The sequence below is a fragment of the Lathamus discolor genome, chromosome 5, assembly GCF_037157495.1.
Source record: "Lathamus discolor isolate bLatDis1 chromosome 5, bLatDis1.hap1, whole genome shotgun sequence".
Taxonomy (NCBI): domain Eukaryota; kingdom Metazoa; phylum Chordata; class Aves; order Psittaciformes; family Psittacidae; genus Lathamus; species Lathamus discolor.
The window spans coordinates 123,649,593-123,666,981 of record NC_088888.1 but is presented as its reverse complement, the minus strand read 5'-3'; the positions used below and the strand labels follow the sequence as shown (position 1 = coordinate 123,666,981).

The 17,389-nt window shown below is 41.4% G+C and overlaps 2 protein-coding genes across 5 annotated transcripts in view; one reads left to right on the top strand and one right to left on the bottom strand.

Moving 5' to 3' along the window:
• CCDC85A (coiled-coil domain containing 85A) overlaps nucleotides 1-17,389 on the top strand; it is a 271,108-nt gene that overhangs the window by 24,676 nt on the left and 229,043 nt on the right. The window lies entirely within an intron of this gene.
• The window catches only part of EFEMP1 (EGF containing fibulin extracellular matrix protein 1), a 51,816-nt gene that overhangs the window by 3,050 nt on the left and 31,377 nt on the right, over nucleotides 1-17,389 (bottom strand). For both annotated transcript variants that reach the window (XM_065682476.1, XM_065682477.1), the window contains exons 5-10: nucleotides 10,751-10,873; nucleotides 6,718-6,837; nucleotides 4,259-4,378; nucleotides 2,717-2,836; nucleotides 1,081-1,204; nucleotides 767-962 (exon numbers count right to left, since the gene is read on the bottom strand). In XM_065682476.1, the coding sequence (XP_065538548.1) occupies nucleotides 767-962; nucleotides 1,081-1,204; nucleotides 2,717-2,836; nucleotides 4,259-4,378; nucleotides 6,718-6,837; nucleotides 10,751-10,873 (803 nt within the window). The remainder of the gene's footprint in view (nucleotides 1-766; nucleotides 963-1,080; nucleotides 1,205-2,716; nucleotides 2,837-4,258; nucleotides 4,379-6,717; nucleotides 6,838-10,750; nucleotides 10,874-17,389) is intronic.

Sequence of the window (17,389 nt, the reverse complement as noted above, 5' to 3'; positions counted from 1 at the left end):
AAGAGAAGGCTCCTGAAGGGGAGACCTGAGAGCAGCTCCAGTGCCTAAAGGGGCTGCAGGGAACCTGGAGAGGGGCTTGGGACAAGGGCCTGTAGGGACAGGCCAAGGGGAATGGCTTGAACCTGACAGGACAGGGGAGATTGAGATGGGCTCTTAGGAAGTTGTTCCCTGTGAGGGTGCTGAGGCGCTGGCACAGGGTGCCCAGAGAAGCGGTGGCTGCCCCATCCCTGGCAGTGCTCAAGGCCAGGTTGGACACAGGGGCTTCGAGCAGGCTGCTCCAGTGGAAGGGGCCCCTGCCCATGACAGGGGCTGGAACTGGATGAGCTTTAAGGTCCCTTGCAACACAAACCGGTCTGGGATTCTATGAGTATTGTGCATGGAATATTTCTATAATCCTATGCCAAATACATATACGTGGCTGTTGGTTCAGAGTGAAAAGCATAGAGGTAGCTCATTTGAATGTGTCATGGGTATCCCAAGACTGGTAAATATTCGCGATCATTGCTAGTGTTGTGTTCATTTGAAAGAAGCAGACTGATTCTCAATGTAGCATTTTTAGGTAGAAAAGTAAAAGGCTTTTTAAAATTTGGAAACCAAGCACATTTGAAAAGGAAGACCCAAAATTTGATCAACTTTGGGATGCAATGATACTCTTTTGGGGCCATTTGATGGCTTTGCCAAAAGGTCAGGCACTAGCACAACTTTTGGTGTTATAACCCAGTGGTTTTTATGTCCTGCTGAGGGTCCTACTCCCACCAATACTCACTCTCAGGTAAAACTCTCCATTTTCATTCCCAGACTTGATCCGGAATGTGTTAATGGTATTAGGGTAGATGGTGGTTGCCTGGATCTGGAAGATATCGGAGGGCACCGTTCGGTCAGAGCGGATGCTCATGTATTTGTACACCACAGAGTAGGGCAGCTCCCGGCAAATGGTGTTTGATACAGGGCAGACACAGCGGCTGGAAGACACAAAAGGATGAAACTGATAGCTGCAAACACTTGGTATTTGCTTTCTAATGTGTCTCCTCATGTTGCCTGATGAGGATCATTCTACAAAAGACTAATGTCTCCTCTTACTTCTCAGATGTGAGGACATAGGGCTCTTGACAAGGATTTCTTGGGTAACAACGAAATCCTCCGTGGTAATTCCAGCAAATTTCATCTTCTCTGCATTCATTAGTGGTCTCACACTCATTTATATCTAGAAGGAAGGAAAAGGGACCATATTAAAGCAGATGGAAATGAGTTTGCTGCAAAACCAAACACAATGTCTTCAAAACAACCACCTGCTTGTCTGTTGAAACCCAACTGGTTCCTGTGTTCTTTACCTGCTCTTTTGAGGCCTGGCTTGAAAGGCTTTCCCTATGCAGAAATGGGATAAATGTGTTTACTAACACATTAAAAGCGTTTATTAACAAATTAAGTCTGAAGATGTTTTTAGTTGACTAAAGATACTCTTTAATCATAATACAACTGTGGAAATACTGTAAAGCTTTTAAGTAGCAAAGTGTGATTTTATATCAGAAGATACCTTGCAGACAGAGGAAAAAGGTTTTGAGGAAAAATTGTGATTTTTCCACCTTTTCTCATTTTTAATTGCCTGAGTTTGATGGTATAAATGCTTAGTTAATGGCTACAGTTAAACTAAAATAGCTTTGAAAGGAATAAGGAAAACTTGTTTATTGTGCCAAGCAGAGCTTCCTTTTGTGCCTGGGAAAATAACCCTGAATGGAGGTCGGGACTGTCACACTCACACTGTATTAATGCTCTATTATCCAGCTAGTGCCAGGACCCCACTAGTGTCTACCTACGTGGTCTCCTGAAACGAACAGTCACAGAAAGGGTTTAGTTATGGAAGGCACAGATTTACATGGTCAATGTAAATCTGATGTTCAGATATTCATGATATTCAGTATTAATATATAATATTAATATATATAAATATATATCTGATGTTCAGATATTCATGATCTCAGTATTAGCAAATTAATCTGGATTTTAGAAAAAATATTAACAAACCCTGAGTTATTTTCTCATCCCTTCTGGCAATAATTAGCACCTATTTCTTTCTATAGATAATGACTATTAAATTGGCTTCTGGATGACAAAAGCAATAGTTCTTACACTTAGTATGTTGTTCTGCAATATTCTCTCATAAGATACAGAGACATTTAGCACCAGTGAAGAAAACTCAGACTTCAAAATCCTGGCATTTGGTGGCACCAGAACATTTAGTTTCTAAGCACAGATTATCAAAGCTGCTCAAGTCTTGCGTATTATTTTTCCCTCCTGTTATCAGAAGAAACATCTTTCATTTCTACTATGGCTGGAGTTAGGAATCTCTATAAAATGAAACACGACATAAAGGCAGATTTAATGTCTGTAAAAAATGCTCTAATTTCCTTTTCCAGGGACATTTATCTCATCTCTGAAACTTAGACTCCTACCTAGACATCCAAGGCCAGTTTTACCCAAGGGTTGCAAGAACTGACACTTTGTCCTAGGAATCTGAAGGATTTAAGAGTCTGAGCTGCAGGATTCAAGTAGGAATTAATACAAGAGGTGCAATTAATCATCAAATGCTTTATCAACATATCTTTTGCTAACATAATGTCACGGGATATAAATATTTAGATAGCAAGCATTCTTAGCCTTGCCTGAAATGGTGGTGTTACTAATGCAGTGTTGAGGCTGCTAAGCTGAGGGCACTCACCTTGACAGGTTCTGCTTCCTACTACCTGATATCCTTCAGGGCAGACACAGGAGAATTTTCCTGGTTCATTGACACACTGGTACTGACATATGTAACTTGAAGTTCTGCATTCATCAGTGTCTGCAGAAACAGAAGAGCTTAAAGTTATTGTTGTCTAACTCTTACCTTGTTACAGAACTAAATATAATGGCCAAATTCTGGTTCTAACAGGGAAAGAAAAGAGTTCTGTCTAAAAGGAAGAAGTTGGCAAAGCGCTGAAATGTACTGCTTAACACCTTGAAGTTGCAAACAACAGGGCAAGTTCTGCTGGTGTTTTATCAACAAGGTTGAGAACTTTGGGTTTGAGGAGGCAGAAGCTAAGTTTAGACTTCAGAACAGATTTGGGAAAATAACTCTTGGAAGAATTTATTCTTTTAGTATTCCAAAATGTGGTTACTTTCACAAACCCCCACAGATGGGAGATTAGTTAGTAAGGCAAAAATATTGCCTTTGTACTCGTGCCCTACGCTAACGGAGTAGCTCTTTGGGGAAGAGGGGAAGGCCTCTTTTTGTCTTCAAATTACAATCAGTGCGTACCATTCTCTTTTGCTTTTTTAAATCCTTGTGTAACCATCAGTCCCTTGCTAGAAAGTGTAATGTGAAACAGAATTGAACAGTATATGCCATTAACTGGAAATGAAATTAAACCTATCAAAACTAGGGAATGGCTTGGACAACAACCCAACTCCCTCCTACTGCCTCTGAGGTTTGAGCCCAGTTCTTGATTCCATGTCAAGGCTGTCCTTGGAGGCTGCATACTTGCTGCTCCCTGTTCTGTTCACTTGCAAATAGGATTAGTTTAAGAAGCTTGGAGTGGGAGCATCTGTAATAGCTCTGCTAGCTTGTTTAGCAGGGCAGTGGTAAACCAAAAAAGCCCTCTTTGGCTCAAAGACTGGTAGAAAGGATACTGGCTTTACGGGTGAGATCATCATGTGTCCAAAAGGAGATTAGAGAACCCCTGTGGAGACTCTGGCAGAGGAAATAAAGTGTTGATTGTATAATCATCAGGAGGCATGCTGTTTGGATACACAGGCTTGAAAGCCCCTCAAAAGCACAATTGTCGCTTCCTTAAATCAGAAATGGGAGGTTTTATTTTCAGAGGAGCTCAACAACACACAAACTTGCACTTGTTTTTGGTTTGCATTCCTTTCCGATTCATTTCATGGTCATCAGCATTAGACCACACACAAGTCCAATGAGTTTGTGAAATAAGCATTCAGAAGCCTTATTCTTCCCAGCTGTGGTCTGAAACGTAGTAATGTCTGTCCTGCTTTGCACTTACTATTAAAGAGAGATACCTGCCTATGTATACCTGAGTGCAGCTACTACGTTGTGCATTAACAACCACATTTACAACAGAAAAGCTAAATGTCGTAAGGGTTTTGGCCATAAACTGCACCCACAGGGTGGCTCCCCTTGAATTATCCCTTAGTTCACAAAAAGACTTCTGGGAAAATTATTTAAACCAAGAAATCCCTCTTCCAAGACACACAGATTGCTTACCTTCACAGTTGATTCTGTCACTGCTCAACTCAAACCCTGGATTACACTGACAGATGAAAGAACCCAGTATATTGTAACACTGTTGTGCACATGGGTTATTGGCATCACATTCGTTGATGTCTGAAAGGAGAAGTTACAGATCTTGATCCTGTGTACCTGGTATAAGGCTGATTAAATGGGTTAGTCCTTAGTCTGGGTCTAGTGCTTAGCAGGAGCTCAGTTGACTGTATCAATATAGATTCTGCATCACTGGAATGTCAGATCTATGCTTTACATTCCACGTAACAAAAAGAGTATTTTTCCAGGAATAAGAGTTATTCTAATGTGTGATGGATTCTTCCAAAAATGTTCAGTGTGGCTATTAAACTCCACATTCCAGGCTCTTTTTTTCAGGTATGAAATGCCAAGTCTCTATAAATAATTGATATAAGGAACACATACTGATAAGAGCTCTCAGCATGCAGTGGTTAAGATTTATTGGAGCTATTTATTACTCTTAAAATTTGTTCTTTTAAATTCCATTACAATTATAACACGAGCCTTTGAGGCCGTTGGAGTTTTGCAATGCTGAAAGACCTAGACCATATTGGGGGAAGGTATGTTTCTGTGCTGGGTTTTTTCCATGATATGCCCATCCTATGAACATATGTGAGAACACTGGTATGAGAAGCAATTTTTAATGGGAAGTTTATATAACTGGAATAAACTCTGGAATCTATAACACTTGTTTTCATAGGCTGTTGACTAACTGCTGCTCCTCTGTTATTTATTCTGTGTTTTCCCTTGTATTCCTCCCATTTTCCATTCATATTTGTGTTTATCAGATATAACCAGTAGAGGAGAGATGCATTTGAAAAGATCTTGAGCTCATGGGTTTTGTGAGTGCTCATTGATGTCAACATCCCTCAGTCATTTACAGATATAACTGAACACTGACAAAGATGACTAAGATCAGGAACTAAAACAATAAGGAGGATGTTAATTCTCTATATGATGAACCTCCCAGTCTTGAAAATGAATGGCAATAGGGCAAAACTGATCACAAAGGGTTTTTTTTTTTCCTCCTTTTAGTTAATTTCTGGCAACAGTGCAAAGATTATTCATCATGGTAATGCTACCAAAAGGAATAAATAAGCTGGTCAAGAATTAAATAAGCTAGCTAAAGCCACAGCTCTGTTTTCCTTCCATGAAATATTGACCTGCTTTCAATGTATGCTGAAGTCGTAACACCAATGCAATTGGTACAGTATCAAGTTCCACTTCTGTCAGATGACTGTTGAGATGTCAAAGCCTGTTCTGATGCAATAGCCATTCATTTACAAATTTTCATCTTAAGATTTACTTCACCTTTCCTACTAGGAGTATGCCTTATCAGGCTGTGCGGCCAGCAAGTCACAGAAGAGGTGTTTTGGTGAGGCATTTGGTGAACTTGGAGCTGTCATGGATTTGTGAGTGTAGCTGCAAGAATACACCTTGCATTTGAGATATGGAAAGGGTCAGATAAGTAACAACAGGCCACATGGTTATGTAGTGTCCATGGTCAATTTTGTATCCTACCATTTGGTGAAAACCAGCAATTACTTTCTTAGTCCTGTGCTGTGTGCCAAGGATAAGATATGGCAACACTTGGAAGTAATGGTAGAAGCTGGAAAACCCAGATAAGTTTTTCTACCTATATAAAAACACATATACAATATAGATTTTTTTTAGATACAGCCATAAAGAACTATCTCCATCACTAATCTCTTTGTGTTGTATGGCCATTCTCTCTGCACTTCATTAGTTACTTTTTTATTATTACTCTAATTCTTTTAGAACAGAACTTATGATTTCAAACTTAACAGCAGTCTTAAAGTTCTACTGCAAGGTTTCCCTTAGTGTTTTACTACTAAAGGGAGGATCACTTCTAAAGGGTCACTAAAAGTGACCCTGGTTTTCATTTTTAACATTACTTTATAGATATTCTAATGTGACTTAGATGTTTTCTTTCATCACCAATGCTTATCATGTGCTGAGGATAATCACACTAATGCAGAGGTATAGCACTGCTTTTCCATTTCCAGCCTTTGTTGCATGAACTGGGAATAATATCATGAAAGCCAATGACAATGCAAAGCAATCTGCCACAACTGAAAGAATGAATAAATCTAAGATTAGATAGTGAATGTTTACATTCACTATCTAATCACTCCAGGGTTCCAGTTGCCAAACTACATGCTCTTTGGAAAACTGTTACTCCAACAAAATAACAGCTTTTCAATAAGTTTCCAATTTACTCTTTAGCCCTCCTGTACTTCTTGGATCACGTGCAGGACAGCCTCTCAATACAGCAACTGGTATGTCTTACTGTTGACAGGTATTTCCTTTAGGTTGGAAGATACTTAAATTTCAACTGTGGCCAGGCATGTATCAGTATTTGTCTCTACACTGAGTGTAAGTACACGCAGAGGAGTTCTTACCTACACAGGTGTGGTTGTTGGATGCTAACTGGAACCCAGCATTGCACTGACAATAATAGGAACCCGGGGTGTTCACGCATCGATGATGGCAGTACGGAGGAAGGGTGCACTCGTCAATGTCTGAGTTACCAAAGGAGAGACATTAGTTCAGATGGAATCATGGCAGTTCACTGCTGCTGTCTGGTGTCCAAAGAAACTGGAAAGTTAATGGCACTTGATTAAAAGTGGGGCTGGGGGGGGGGAGCTTATGTGAGCGAGGTACTGCTGCTATGGGTATTAACAGGAATACAAGGCTGTGTGGAGACCTCAGAGCAGCCTTCCAGTATCTGAAGGGGGGTTATAAGAATGCTGGTGAGGGACTTGTCATCGGGGATTGTAGTGATAGGACAAGGGGTAATGGGTTTAAACTGAAACTGGGGAAGTTCAGGTGGGAGATGAGGAAGAAGCTCTTTACTGTGAGGGTTCTGAAGTGCTGGCACAGGGTGCCCAAAGAAGTGGTGAATGCTCCATCCCCGGCAGTGTTCAAGGCCAGGTTGGACAGAGCCTTGGGCATCACAGTCTAGTGTGGGGTGTCCTTGCCCATGGCAAGGGGTTGGAACTGGATGAACTTAAGGTCCTTTCCACCCCAGACCATTCTATGATAATTTTAATTTCTCTGTTATAAAGTCTGTGTTATGATGATTGTCTTCCACTGAGATCAATCCACTTTCCAACTTCATTTTCTATTCAGTTCTACAGTACTGCTTAGTCTGGTTTATTTTGCATAGGTAAACCCCACTATGTTCTGCTTTTCAACCAAGATTTCTCCTGATCAGACGTAACACCAACCAACACAGTGAGTGTGGCTTGCAGCTCTTGTTTTTCCTAAGAATTCCCCCACAGAACTCTTAGCATGTACTAAATCTTTTCAGCTCCATTAAGAAAAGTCCAAGTTTTTCTGTACAAGACCAGCGGAATGGTGAGGACAGAAGATTAATGGGCCTGAAAAGGAAACAGGTTTTTGTGCTTCCACAGAAACCGGTTTGCCCCCCCAAGAGGCTGCCTCTGCTTCCATTCCCCTCCCTGCCGTTCCTGCCCACCTTCCCATGCAGCAGCCACACCTCCTGCCTGTGCTCTCTGGTGCAGGGGAAGGTGGTCAGATTAAAGTTGGTGCAGTCTGAGGCAGTATGAACTTTCCCAGCCTCTCCTTGCAGCTTAGCCTGGAGTTGAGGTGGAGCATGCTGCCTTTCCAAGTTTCAGCATTCCTAGTGTGCACTGGAGCAGGGTTTTCACCTGTGAACCATACAAAATGCGCAACAGCCCATTCTTTTACCTCTCTCCATTCTACAAGCTATCCTTGTGCTCTGGAGGAGCTGCTGCCTCTGGTTTTGCCTGGAAAGCATCTTATTTCTTAGGGCACTGATGGTTCATGTATGTGCAGCAGCCTTCTTTAGTTGTGGCCTGCTTGAGCTTGGTGAAGAAATCCAGGCTGTGTTCTGTACATGTACACAATGGGAGATTTCAAAGGCTCAACCCTCAGACAAATAAGACCAGTTTGCACTGGAACAAAGGCAGGCACTTCCCATGTCCATGCCAGATCTTGAGTTTCCTACCTCCAGCTGTTTCCACCATAGATGTGTTTAAAAAGAGGCCAAGGCTTTTTTTTATATAATGAGGAAGGTGTTTGTTTTAATATCAAGTGAAAAAATAATCTTTAGAAGTTAACCCTTTCTGTGTCAGATCTGAAGTCGCTCTTCAGGGCTGAACTTAGCAGAGGAGTCTTTTGGATGGTTCTGAATGAAAAGGCTCATGCTGGAACATTCCTGCCTCTCTGTACAGTAGCAACTGTCTCTGTAACTCTTATTGCAGAGAGATATTTGGAAGTAGAAAAGGAATAAATCAGGAGGCTCAGTAGGTCTCATCCATCCTTGACTTTTACAGGACTAAGCTCTACAAAGTGCTGTTTGAAGACCTGATTATATAGCACAGACATGAGCAATGCTTTGCTGCTCAGGCACTGCACTTCTGCACAGAAATGCTTCCAGGATCTGACTGTAATTCAGTGGGAGTTTTCCTGGTGGGATTAGGCACATCCATACTAAGCATTATCTAATCAATTCAGCCAAATCTTCACTTTGAAGTAATGTTGGAAAAGTTCCTTCTCTCTACAGCCTTGTATTTCAGAAAGAACTAATTTTGCAATATGTGAACAAGCAAAAAAAAAAAAAAAAAGAATAAAAAAATAGTGAATTTAGACCAAAATCAATCAATTGTCAGAAATAAACTTTTTTTTTCCCCCTCTACCTTGAAGCCAAAGTAGTCTGGAAAAAATTCTTTCAAATTTAAGGAACATTTCCTCCCATATGGAGAACCTCTATCAAGATCTGGCCCCAAGAACATCTTCTGGCAAAGTGGTTATAAAATCCTCAAAGAGAGCCTTTATCCTGAAACACTGACAGCCCAAAGAGTACAGGTGGACCTAGAACTCAGGTCAGTGAGTAGTATGTAACACAGGTGTTACTCTTGGTTTTGACCTAAATGGGAGAAGGGAATTTTCACTTTCCAGACATTTTCATATATAGATTTAGGGGCATAAATGTATTCACATGGAGATGTAAGGGTGTGCTGTTGTGCTGCTTCTCCTCTATAACATCTGCTATAACATGTCCTGCGAGACTTTCAGTTGGTACCATGGGTCTTGCCACTCAAAGTGCTGTTACACAGCAGTGATATGCTTTACCTGCTCTAAACATAATGAGATAAACCCCAGATATTAAAAATCCCTATCAAAACTCTTCCTCTACCTACATTTCAAACTGCCCATCTGACTTGTGCACAGAGAACTGAGAGAAATTAGACACATCTGTGTTTACAGCAGTTTGACAGTTCAGGGCCTGATCCATGTCTCTTAGGAAAGAGATAAGAATTTTTGGGTTGATTTTGACAGCCCTTGGCTCAGAACCCTGCAGAAAGAGCCATGCCCAGAAACTGAAGTTAGTCTAGATGTGGACTGAGCTTCCCCTGCTTCCTTCCTGCAGTGACTACCTACAGCCGTAGCAAGGCTTTTTGGAAGAGAATATAAATAAAAATCAAAGAATTCTTCAACACTTTCAAGTGCAAGATCCTGAACACAAAGAGGAAAACCTGAAGTTCGTTGTTGCTGTTCTGCTGAAGACATAAAAACCAAAATGCTTTTCTCCTAGGCTGCATAAAAGCAGTCTTGTGTCTTCTAAGAGGCAGTCTTGACTATCACTTAACAATGTATATATTTGCTTCTCTTATTTCATAGGTGTTTTTATTATCTCTGACAAACCTAAGCCTTAAGGCTGCAGTGCCTATGAAAGCAATTCATCCATTAAATCATGATGAAGGAGGTGTTGAATAAAGGCTGAAGGACGACTGCAGGAACAGGGTAATGGCACTTTTGCATAATGTCCCCAAATGAGGATGGAATAGGAAAGATGCAGTGTTTGTACTGCACTTGGATTTAATTTCATGCTATACTTGTATAGGTCCCAAGGGTGCTAATAGTTTATTTTGGCACAAAGAATACAGTGCAGCAGTTTATAAGTTGCAAATATCATATACCTGCATTCAGAGTTTCCATCTCTTTCATGTGTACTCATAAAGCTGAGCACTGAACCAGACTGTGCGAGGGGGCTCTGCAGAGCTGGGATTAGGGCTGCGTGAAGGTAGAGCTTTATTCTGCAGACCTGGACTCAAGTCTCCCTGAGGTCAGTGGAAAGACATGCTCTGCTTTGCTGCTACAGTAGACTTATGACTGTATCCGGGCCATTAGGCAATACCCCAATACAAACAATAAACACAATGGTAACTGTTAGCAAAATTAATCTTGTGAATATCAACTCCAAGTGTTGATTGTACTTAAAATAGTTTCTAGTTTCATGGTTCAGTGATTAATCCTTGTGATAAAGTGACTATTCCATTGCATTTCACAGTTACATAGCTATTTTACCCATATACTTTATAATCAATATAAAGTTTGCAACTGTAGATAATGAAAGAAAATCATTTAGTCCAGAGCAACACTTACCAACACACTGGTCCCCTCGTTTCTGATAGCCTGGAGGACACTGGCAGCTGAAGGAGCCTCTTAAATTGACACATACTTGGTCAGCTCTACAATTGTGGGTTCCAGTTGCACATTCATCTATATCTTTATACGAAAAACAAGTGCAATATTAGTCATAAAGTTTACTTAAAACATATTTTAGCCTATTGAAATGTTTTATGGATCTTCTGGCTTCCTCTAAGTGAAGGCAGCAAAGTTCAAATATATCCAAACGTGTAATTTCAGGGCTTATTCCACTTGCAGGATGTAGAATCAGATTTCTAATTTGTAACTATTTTCAGATATGGTTATTTTAAACATTTAGATACTTTTATTTGTCAAATACCATTAATATTTTGTACTTAGCACTATAAAACATTCTGTAAACTTCTTGCAACTTTATCATAATTTAATCATTTGACTTTTTTTGCCTTGTGTTTTGTTTCCCATGCTGGTTGGTTGTTGAATGCTGAATCACTGCCGAAAACTTCAGCAAACATAGTTCAGCCCTTTCTCAAGGATGAGACGAGTTAGAAATGTTGTTTTGCTGATACTAAAGAGACTCTGGTGATCTCTTCTGCATGGCTCCCATGCTCCATACTTTGGACAGGGACTTGGAACTTGGTATGTGGTGGCCTTCTCCTCAGGAAGAGATCTGCCTCTTGTCATTCCCATGAAAACTCCCCTAATTCAATCTGCTAAAGCCTTTGGAAAGAGTTCAGGTATGTTTGCATTTGAACAGCACAGCTAAAAATACAAATACTAGACTGATACTTTTCAGGGTAATTCACACTAAATGCAGGTTTCTACAAGTAGAACCCCACCATTCTGATTTTGCCTATTCATTATAACTGCTGGAGGTACTTAATTAGAATTAAACTGCATGTGCTGACAAATAGGTTGCTGAAAATGGCATTGCAATTTGCTTCCTCATCTGAACATCCCGAATGTTGGAGAGCTTTTTAGTGTAACCTGACACAGTACAGTGAGAGGACTTTTTAGTTTTGGCATTGGACACCATTTGGAGACTCTAGGCTGAATAAACAAATTCCTTCAAACTTATGATCTCCAGTTTACAAATCTCAGCTGACCTCTCTATTTGTATAGGCACTGGGGATGTTAGAACATCACCAGTGGCAGATTCTGGGTGGTGCTTTGGAAAAAATGATGGATTCTTTCTCATAGCAAAGGAAAACAGTTTTGACCACAAGATTCAATAAAAAATAAACCATCAACAGTTTGAATTAATTCTCAATGTTTGCCCTTTCCCCAAATGTCCAAATATTTTACTGCTATCTTCTCTTTATCTGACAGGGAAAATAAAGCCCTTTTCTGTTAGTCCCCTCTTTGCATTTCTGCATAATACCTGAAGCTGCTGCGTTGATGCAGGACTTGCTGACTGTGGTGTTTTGTCCTGACAGCTGAAAAGCATATTCTCAGGTGTAAAGACTTTCAGGGACTAGAGTTGCTGTCTCATACCAGCCTGACACATCATTAAACACTCAAGCCAAAGCATGGTGGAGTTCCATGCAAGTCTTTGCAAGGACTTCACTGGGCTTTGCATATACTCCTGGTTTCTACACAAGCTGAAAGTTAGATGGCTATGACAGTCATAGAGTTCAAATCCTTCTTGTGCAGGGTGTGCTGGAACAAAGACAGTTTATTTGATCTCTAGGAGCATCATATATGAGTAAACTTAACATGAGTTGTCTTTTAAGATGGATCAGTTAAAATGCAGTAAGTCCTTATGTTGCCATTTGCATCCATGGCCTGATTTCCATTTAGTTTAACTTCTATGGAGTAATAAGCCACTCTAGCTAAAATAAAGCAAACTAGATTGACTTATGCACTGAGGGGCTTTGATTTGTCCCAATGGTAAGTTCAGTTTGAAAGAAAAAACATTATTCAAAAGCAGCATTTGACTGCTGGCTTTGTCCTGATCTGGAAACTCTTGCAGAATTAGATTCTAGGGCCCCAAAGACCTGTGTTTAGAACAAACTTTTGAGACTGACTTCAAGGAATCCTGTAGAGCTCTCCTAATCTTATTACTCAACTTAGGATCCTGAACTGGGTTGTGTATTAGCTGTGACTGCCCTGTCTGTTACAGAGTAGTATGTGGTGTGTTCTTGGTGGACTTCAGAAGAGCTTTGTCAGTGGTGTCACTCTGCATGGCCACGGTGCTTTTTGCTGGTTTTTCTGTCTTTGGATGGCTTTCATTGAGATACAGATTCCTAGGCAAGCTGGGGAAATGGATACATGGAATTGATGGGAGTTCTTTGAAAACTCCAAACTTGTTTGTTTGTGGACTTTACTCAAGGTGGGAAGTAAAGGTGGACAGGAGAGCAGCCCCTAGCCTGCATGGGGAAGGGCAGTAGGTTGCTGTGCTCGGAGGAGTCCTGTCCACTTCTGTGCAAAGAAAACAATGATGTTAGAGGAAACCTGATGGCCTAAAGATCCTCCTAAAGTGCTTCAAGTAAAATATAGTGGGAGGAGAACTGCAGGCAGTGAGAAAGGTTTCAGCGCTGGAACATTCAGTTCTGACATCTCCAGCAATGCAATAATTACAGATATGTCTACTGTTGTGAGTGATACAAGGGTGAGGAAGCGAGTGGAAGTTTTCAGCACTGAAAACAGTGCCAAATGTGAATTGTATTGGTGGGATACCAGAAGCAGCCCAGCCCTTGTGGAGTATGGCAAGCAGCACTGGTGGATTTTGCAATGTGATGTTGCTGCACAGATCTCTGCATCTATGCCTTTGAGTGAGGCCCAGAGAGAAGTCTTCAGCTTCTTGGCACTCGATGTGACCTGAATCATCCTCCATTAGAGAAACAGTCTTTTTTCTAACTGTCCTGAGAGTTACTGGAGCAATAGAGGAGTGGAACTCATAGGAAGGAAGCAGCTTCGATGTTGGAGGTCTTGGGATGAGGCAGAGCAGCTCCAGTTTTCTCTGAGGTGGCCAAGGCAGAGTTGTCTACCAATACACACACACACACACAATTCTCTCCCCATATGAAATAGCATAACCTTACACTGGTGGTGCCAGTATTGATCTGGGATTCTCACTTACATGTCCATGCTTCTTGAATGTGTAGGCTGTCTATCTGTCTGACTGCACTCTGGTATCAAGCTTTCAGATTGTTTTCCCAGTTATGACCTCTCTGTGTGCAATCCATAACTCCCAGGTCTTCATTCCATTACTCTAAGGATTATTTTCCCAGTTTAAAGTAGACTTTTCCAATCCATTAGATTCCTGCACAGTGCCCTCTGATTCTGTGACAGTGGTTTGGAAGCTGCATCAATTCCTGCTTTTAGCCTGCATTAAATGCAGGGATGAAATGATGGTTATACAAAGCACGTGTTTTGCCTCAAATTCTACCATCTCATTCCATTTGATCTTTCTTGACAAAATCCCTGCACTTCAGTGTGAACAGTAAATGAGGGTATTGAGAATCCATGTGTTTGTTTTCTGCCTGCTGCAGACACCCATGAGCAGCCTGATTTGGTATCTCTGAAGACAGAAGGATCTGGGTGTGATAGAAACTCCCACAGGAAGATCACAGAGGTCACCAGCTTTAATCCTAAGAGCAAGATAAATTTGTCTGCCCTTTCCTCCCCAGCACGAACGTTTAATTATGTGTGTTACGTGCATGTGTATTTATAATAATTAAAAAAATTAAAACAAGACACTGCACTGCACACATTTGTGTCTCTGGGGAGAGGGTGAGAGAACAAACATGTGACAGATGTTTGTCATGTTGCTTAATGCACTACTGGAAAGCACTCAAGATACCACAGTGATGAGTGCAGTATAAGAAACAGATCTAGAAAGAAAATAATGGGCTTTTACAAGCTCATTCTTGAGCATCTTTCCTCTGCATCCTCTTGTCCAAATTTAGTGTCATCATGATAAAGTTTGTTCCCATGAGTGTTTCAGCAGCTGATGACATAGCTGAGGTTTCTACCTTAAGCAAGTAGCCTGTGAAGTGATGCCTGAAAACACCCTCAACTCATTCCTCATCCTTTCTCATGCCTTAAATTTCACTTCTAGATGTTACACATACCTATGTTCACCCAGGTAAAATCACACTGGTAACCAGTAATGCAAGTGAACTTCTCTTAGAATCATAGAATAATTAGGGTTGGAAAGGACCTTAAGATCATCCAGTTCCAACCCACCTGCCGTGGGCAGGGACACCTCACACTAAACCATCTCACTCAAGGCTCTGTCCAGCCTGGCCTTGAACACCGCCAGGGATGGAGCACTCACAGCCTCCCTGGGCAACCCATTCCAGTGCCTCACCACCCTCACAGGAAAGAATTTCCTCCTTAGATCCAGTCTAAACTTCCCCTGTTTAAGTTTTAACCCGTTGTCCCTTGTCCTATCACTACAGTCCCTGATGAAGAGTCCCTCTTTTAACCTTACCCTTTTTTCTTTCTATTTTCGAATCTCAGCTAACGTTTAAAAGGTTAATCTATACGGAGCAGCACAAAAGAGCTGTAAGTTTGTATTACATCATTAAACAACCTGAATGGTATTTGGTTATTGATTCATGCAACCTGTGAAATACAGATCAATCCTTACACTCACTGTAGCTCTGGGTCTGATCTAAGAAGTTGCTGAGATTTTTATTCACAGATAGCAATTCTCTGGACAGTTATAACCTGTGTAGTTGGAAATTTTCCTTTGAAATAGGAAATTTAACTGAGCATCTTTAACAGTCTTTTTGCAGATTAATTTGACTTGGAAATGGAGCTGGGCTACCTTCAGTGTTTTGATCATTGTAATAATTGAACTCCAATAATGATTCAGCCTTTCAATAGGCCACTTAAAAACAAGCTTCTTATGGGATTTATTTGTACTTCAAATAGTTATGAAATATTAACAGAACTTGTAAAATGAGTTTGGATTGAATACTTTAATCCCTATATGTTGTTTATAGGTGTTACATCCAGAATACTACACTGTAAGAACATGATAGTTTCAAAGTCAAGTACTCTGGGGGTTGCAAACCACAGCATTCAGGTTCTCTGACCAGTCTGCATTCAGATCCATGAAGCATCATGACACAGGCTTTAATTATATGGATCTCGTACCCTGCTTCTCCCGCAGGCTTGTGCTCAGTCAAACCATACCATTCCCCAAATGGGTGAGGTGGTGTGGGCCTCTATCAAGTTGTAATGATTACTGCTATCTAAAAACCTTAAATTGATGTAAAGTTAGAGGCAATAGAGCAGTGGGGGGAGGAACATTGCAATTGAGGACACTGGTCTCTCAGTGGAATTACATGGAAGCCACGCTGCTTTTTCAGAACTGTTTATGGAAGTCCTCAGCTGTTCCATGGTACTTACAGCCATCAGACCCCAGTGACTCATCCTAACACAAATACCACTGTTTGCAGCGCTCTGCAGGGTTATTCTAGAAGTTCATTTTGGAAGAGAGCTGGGCTTGTTCAGTCTAGAGAAGGCTCCTAAAGGGGAAGACCTTTAGCATCAATGCCTAAAGGGGCTACAGGAAACCTGGAGAGGGGCTTTGAACAAGGGCCTGTAGGGGCAGGACAAGGGGAATGGCTTGAACCTGCCAGAGGGGAGATTGAGATGAGCTGTTCCTTAGGCAGAAGCTCTTCCCTGTGAGGGTGCTGAGGCGCTGGCATAGGGTGCCCAGAGAAGCTGTGGCTGCCCCATCCCTGGCAGTGCTCAAGGCCAGGTTGGACACAGGGGCTTGGAGCAAGCTGCTCCAGTGGAAGGGGTCCCTGCCCGTAGCTGGATGAGCTTTAAGGTCCCTTCCAACAGAAACCAGGCTGGGATTCTATGATACTGACAACTATTTGCAGGTGAAGGTAATGCTCTGATGTGCATCACTTACTGTTTGAAGTTTGCAGGGTGCTACAGCAATAATTCAAGCACCCTGGAGGGCAGCAGAGTTTGCTCCCATGTTCCTTCACAATATAAATCAACTTGCATTTCATAGTTTTAATTCCACAAGCCTCACTAATAGCTATACCCAGTGATGCCCTCATTTTCCAAAAATGTACCCGTGCTCCCTCTTGAAGTGATTTACACAATTATGTCCTTCCACTGCTGACTTTGGCAGCCTTCTCTCCACTCCAACCACCACTTGTGTACAGGCGTTTCTCCTGACCTGCTTTTTAGCTATAGCTTTCTCTGCATCTAGTGTATAGTTCCCTGGTTAGAGGTAGTTAGTTTTTCTCCATCTCCACTGCAGTCCATTCTGTCAGGCTCTTATCTACATCCATAAAATTCTTTCCCAGTCTCTCTCTTGGAGCTCCAAACCTGGCTCCGTTCCCTTCCCGCTGTGACTCATTTTTCCCAAACCCCCTGACTCATGCTGCTTGCTCACTTATGCAACAGCTTAATCTCTGTAATTTGCTTCATATCATTATGAGAAGGACATAAATTCATGAGATGCATTTCCCCACTGCTGCAAGCTTTTGTAGGGAAAAGAAAATGCAGTCCCCATCTATCCTTCGTCTTATTTTAGCCGCTTAGAGCTTTTCTCCTCTAGTGCATACCTGTGTGTCCTGCTTGGAGCTGGAGAGCTGTGCCTTTAACTAACAAGAGTTAGTTAAGGATAACTATATCTTTATCTTACTCCTGTTAGTT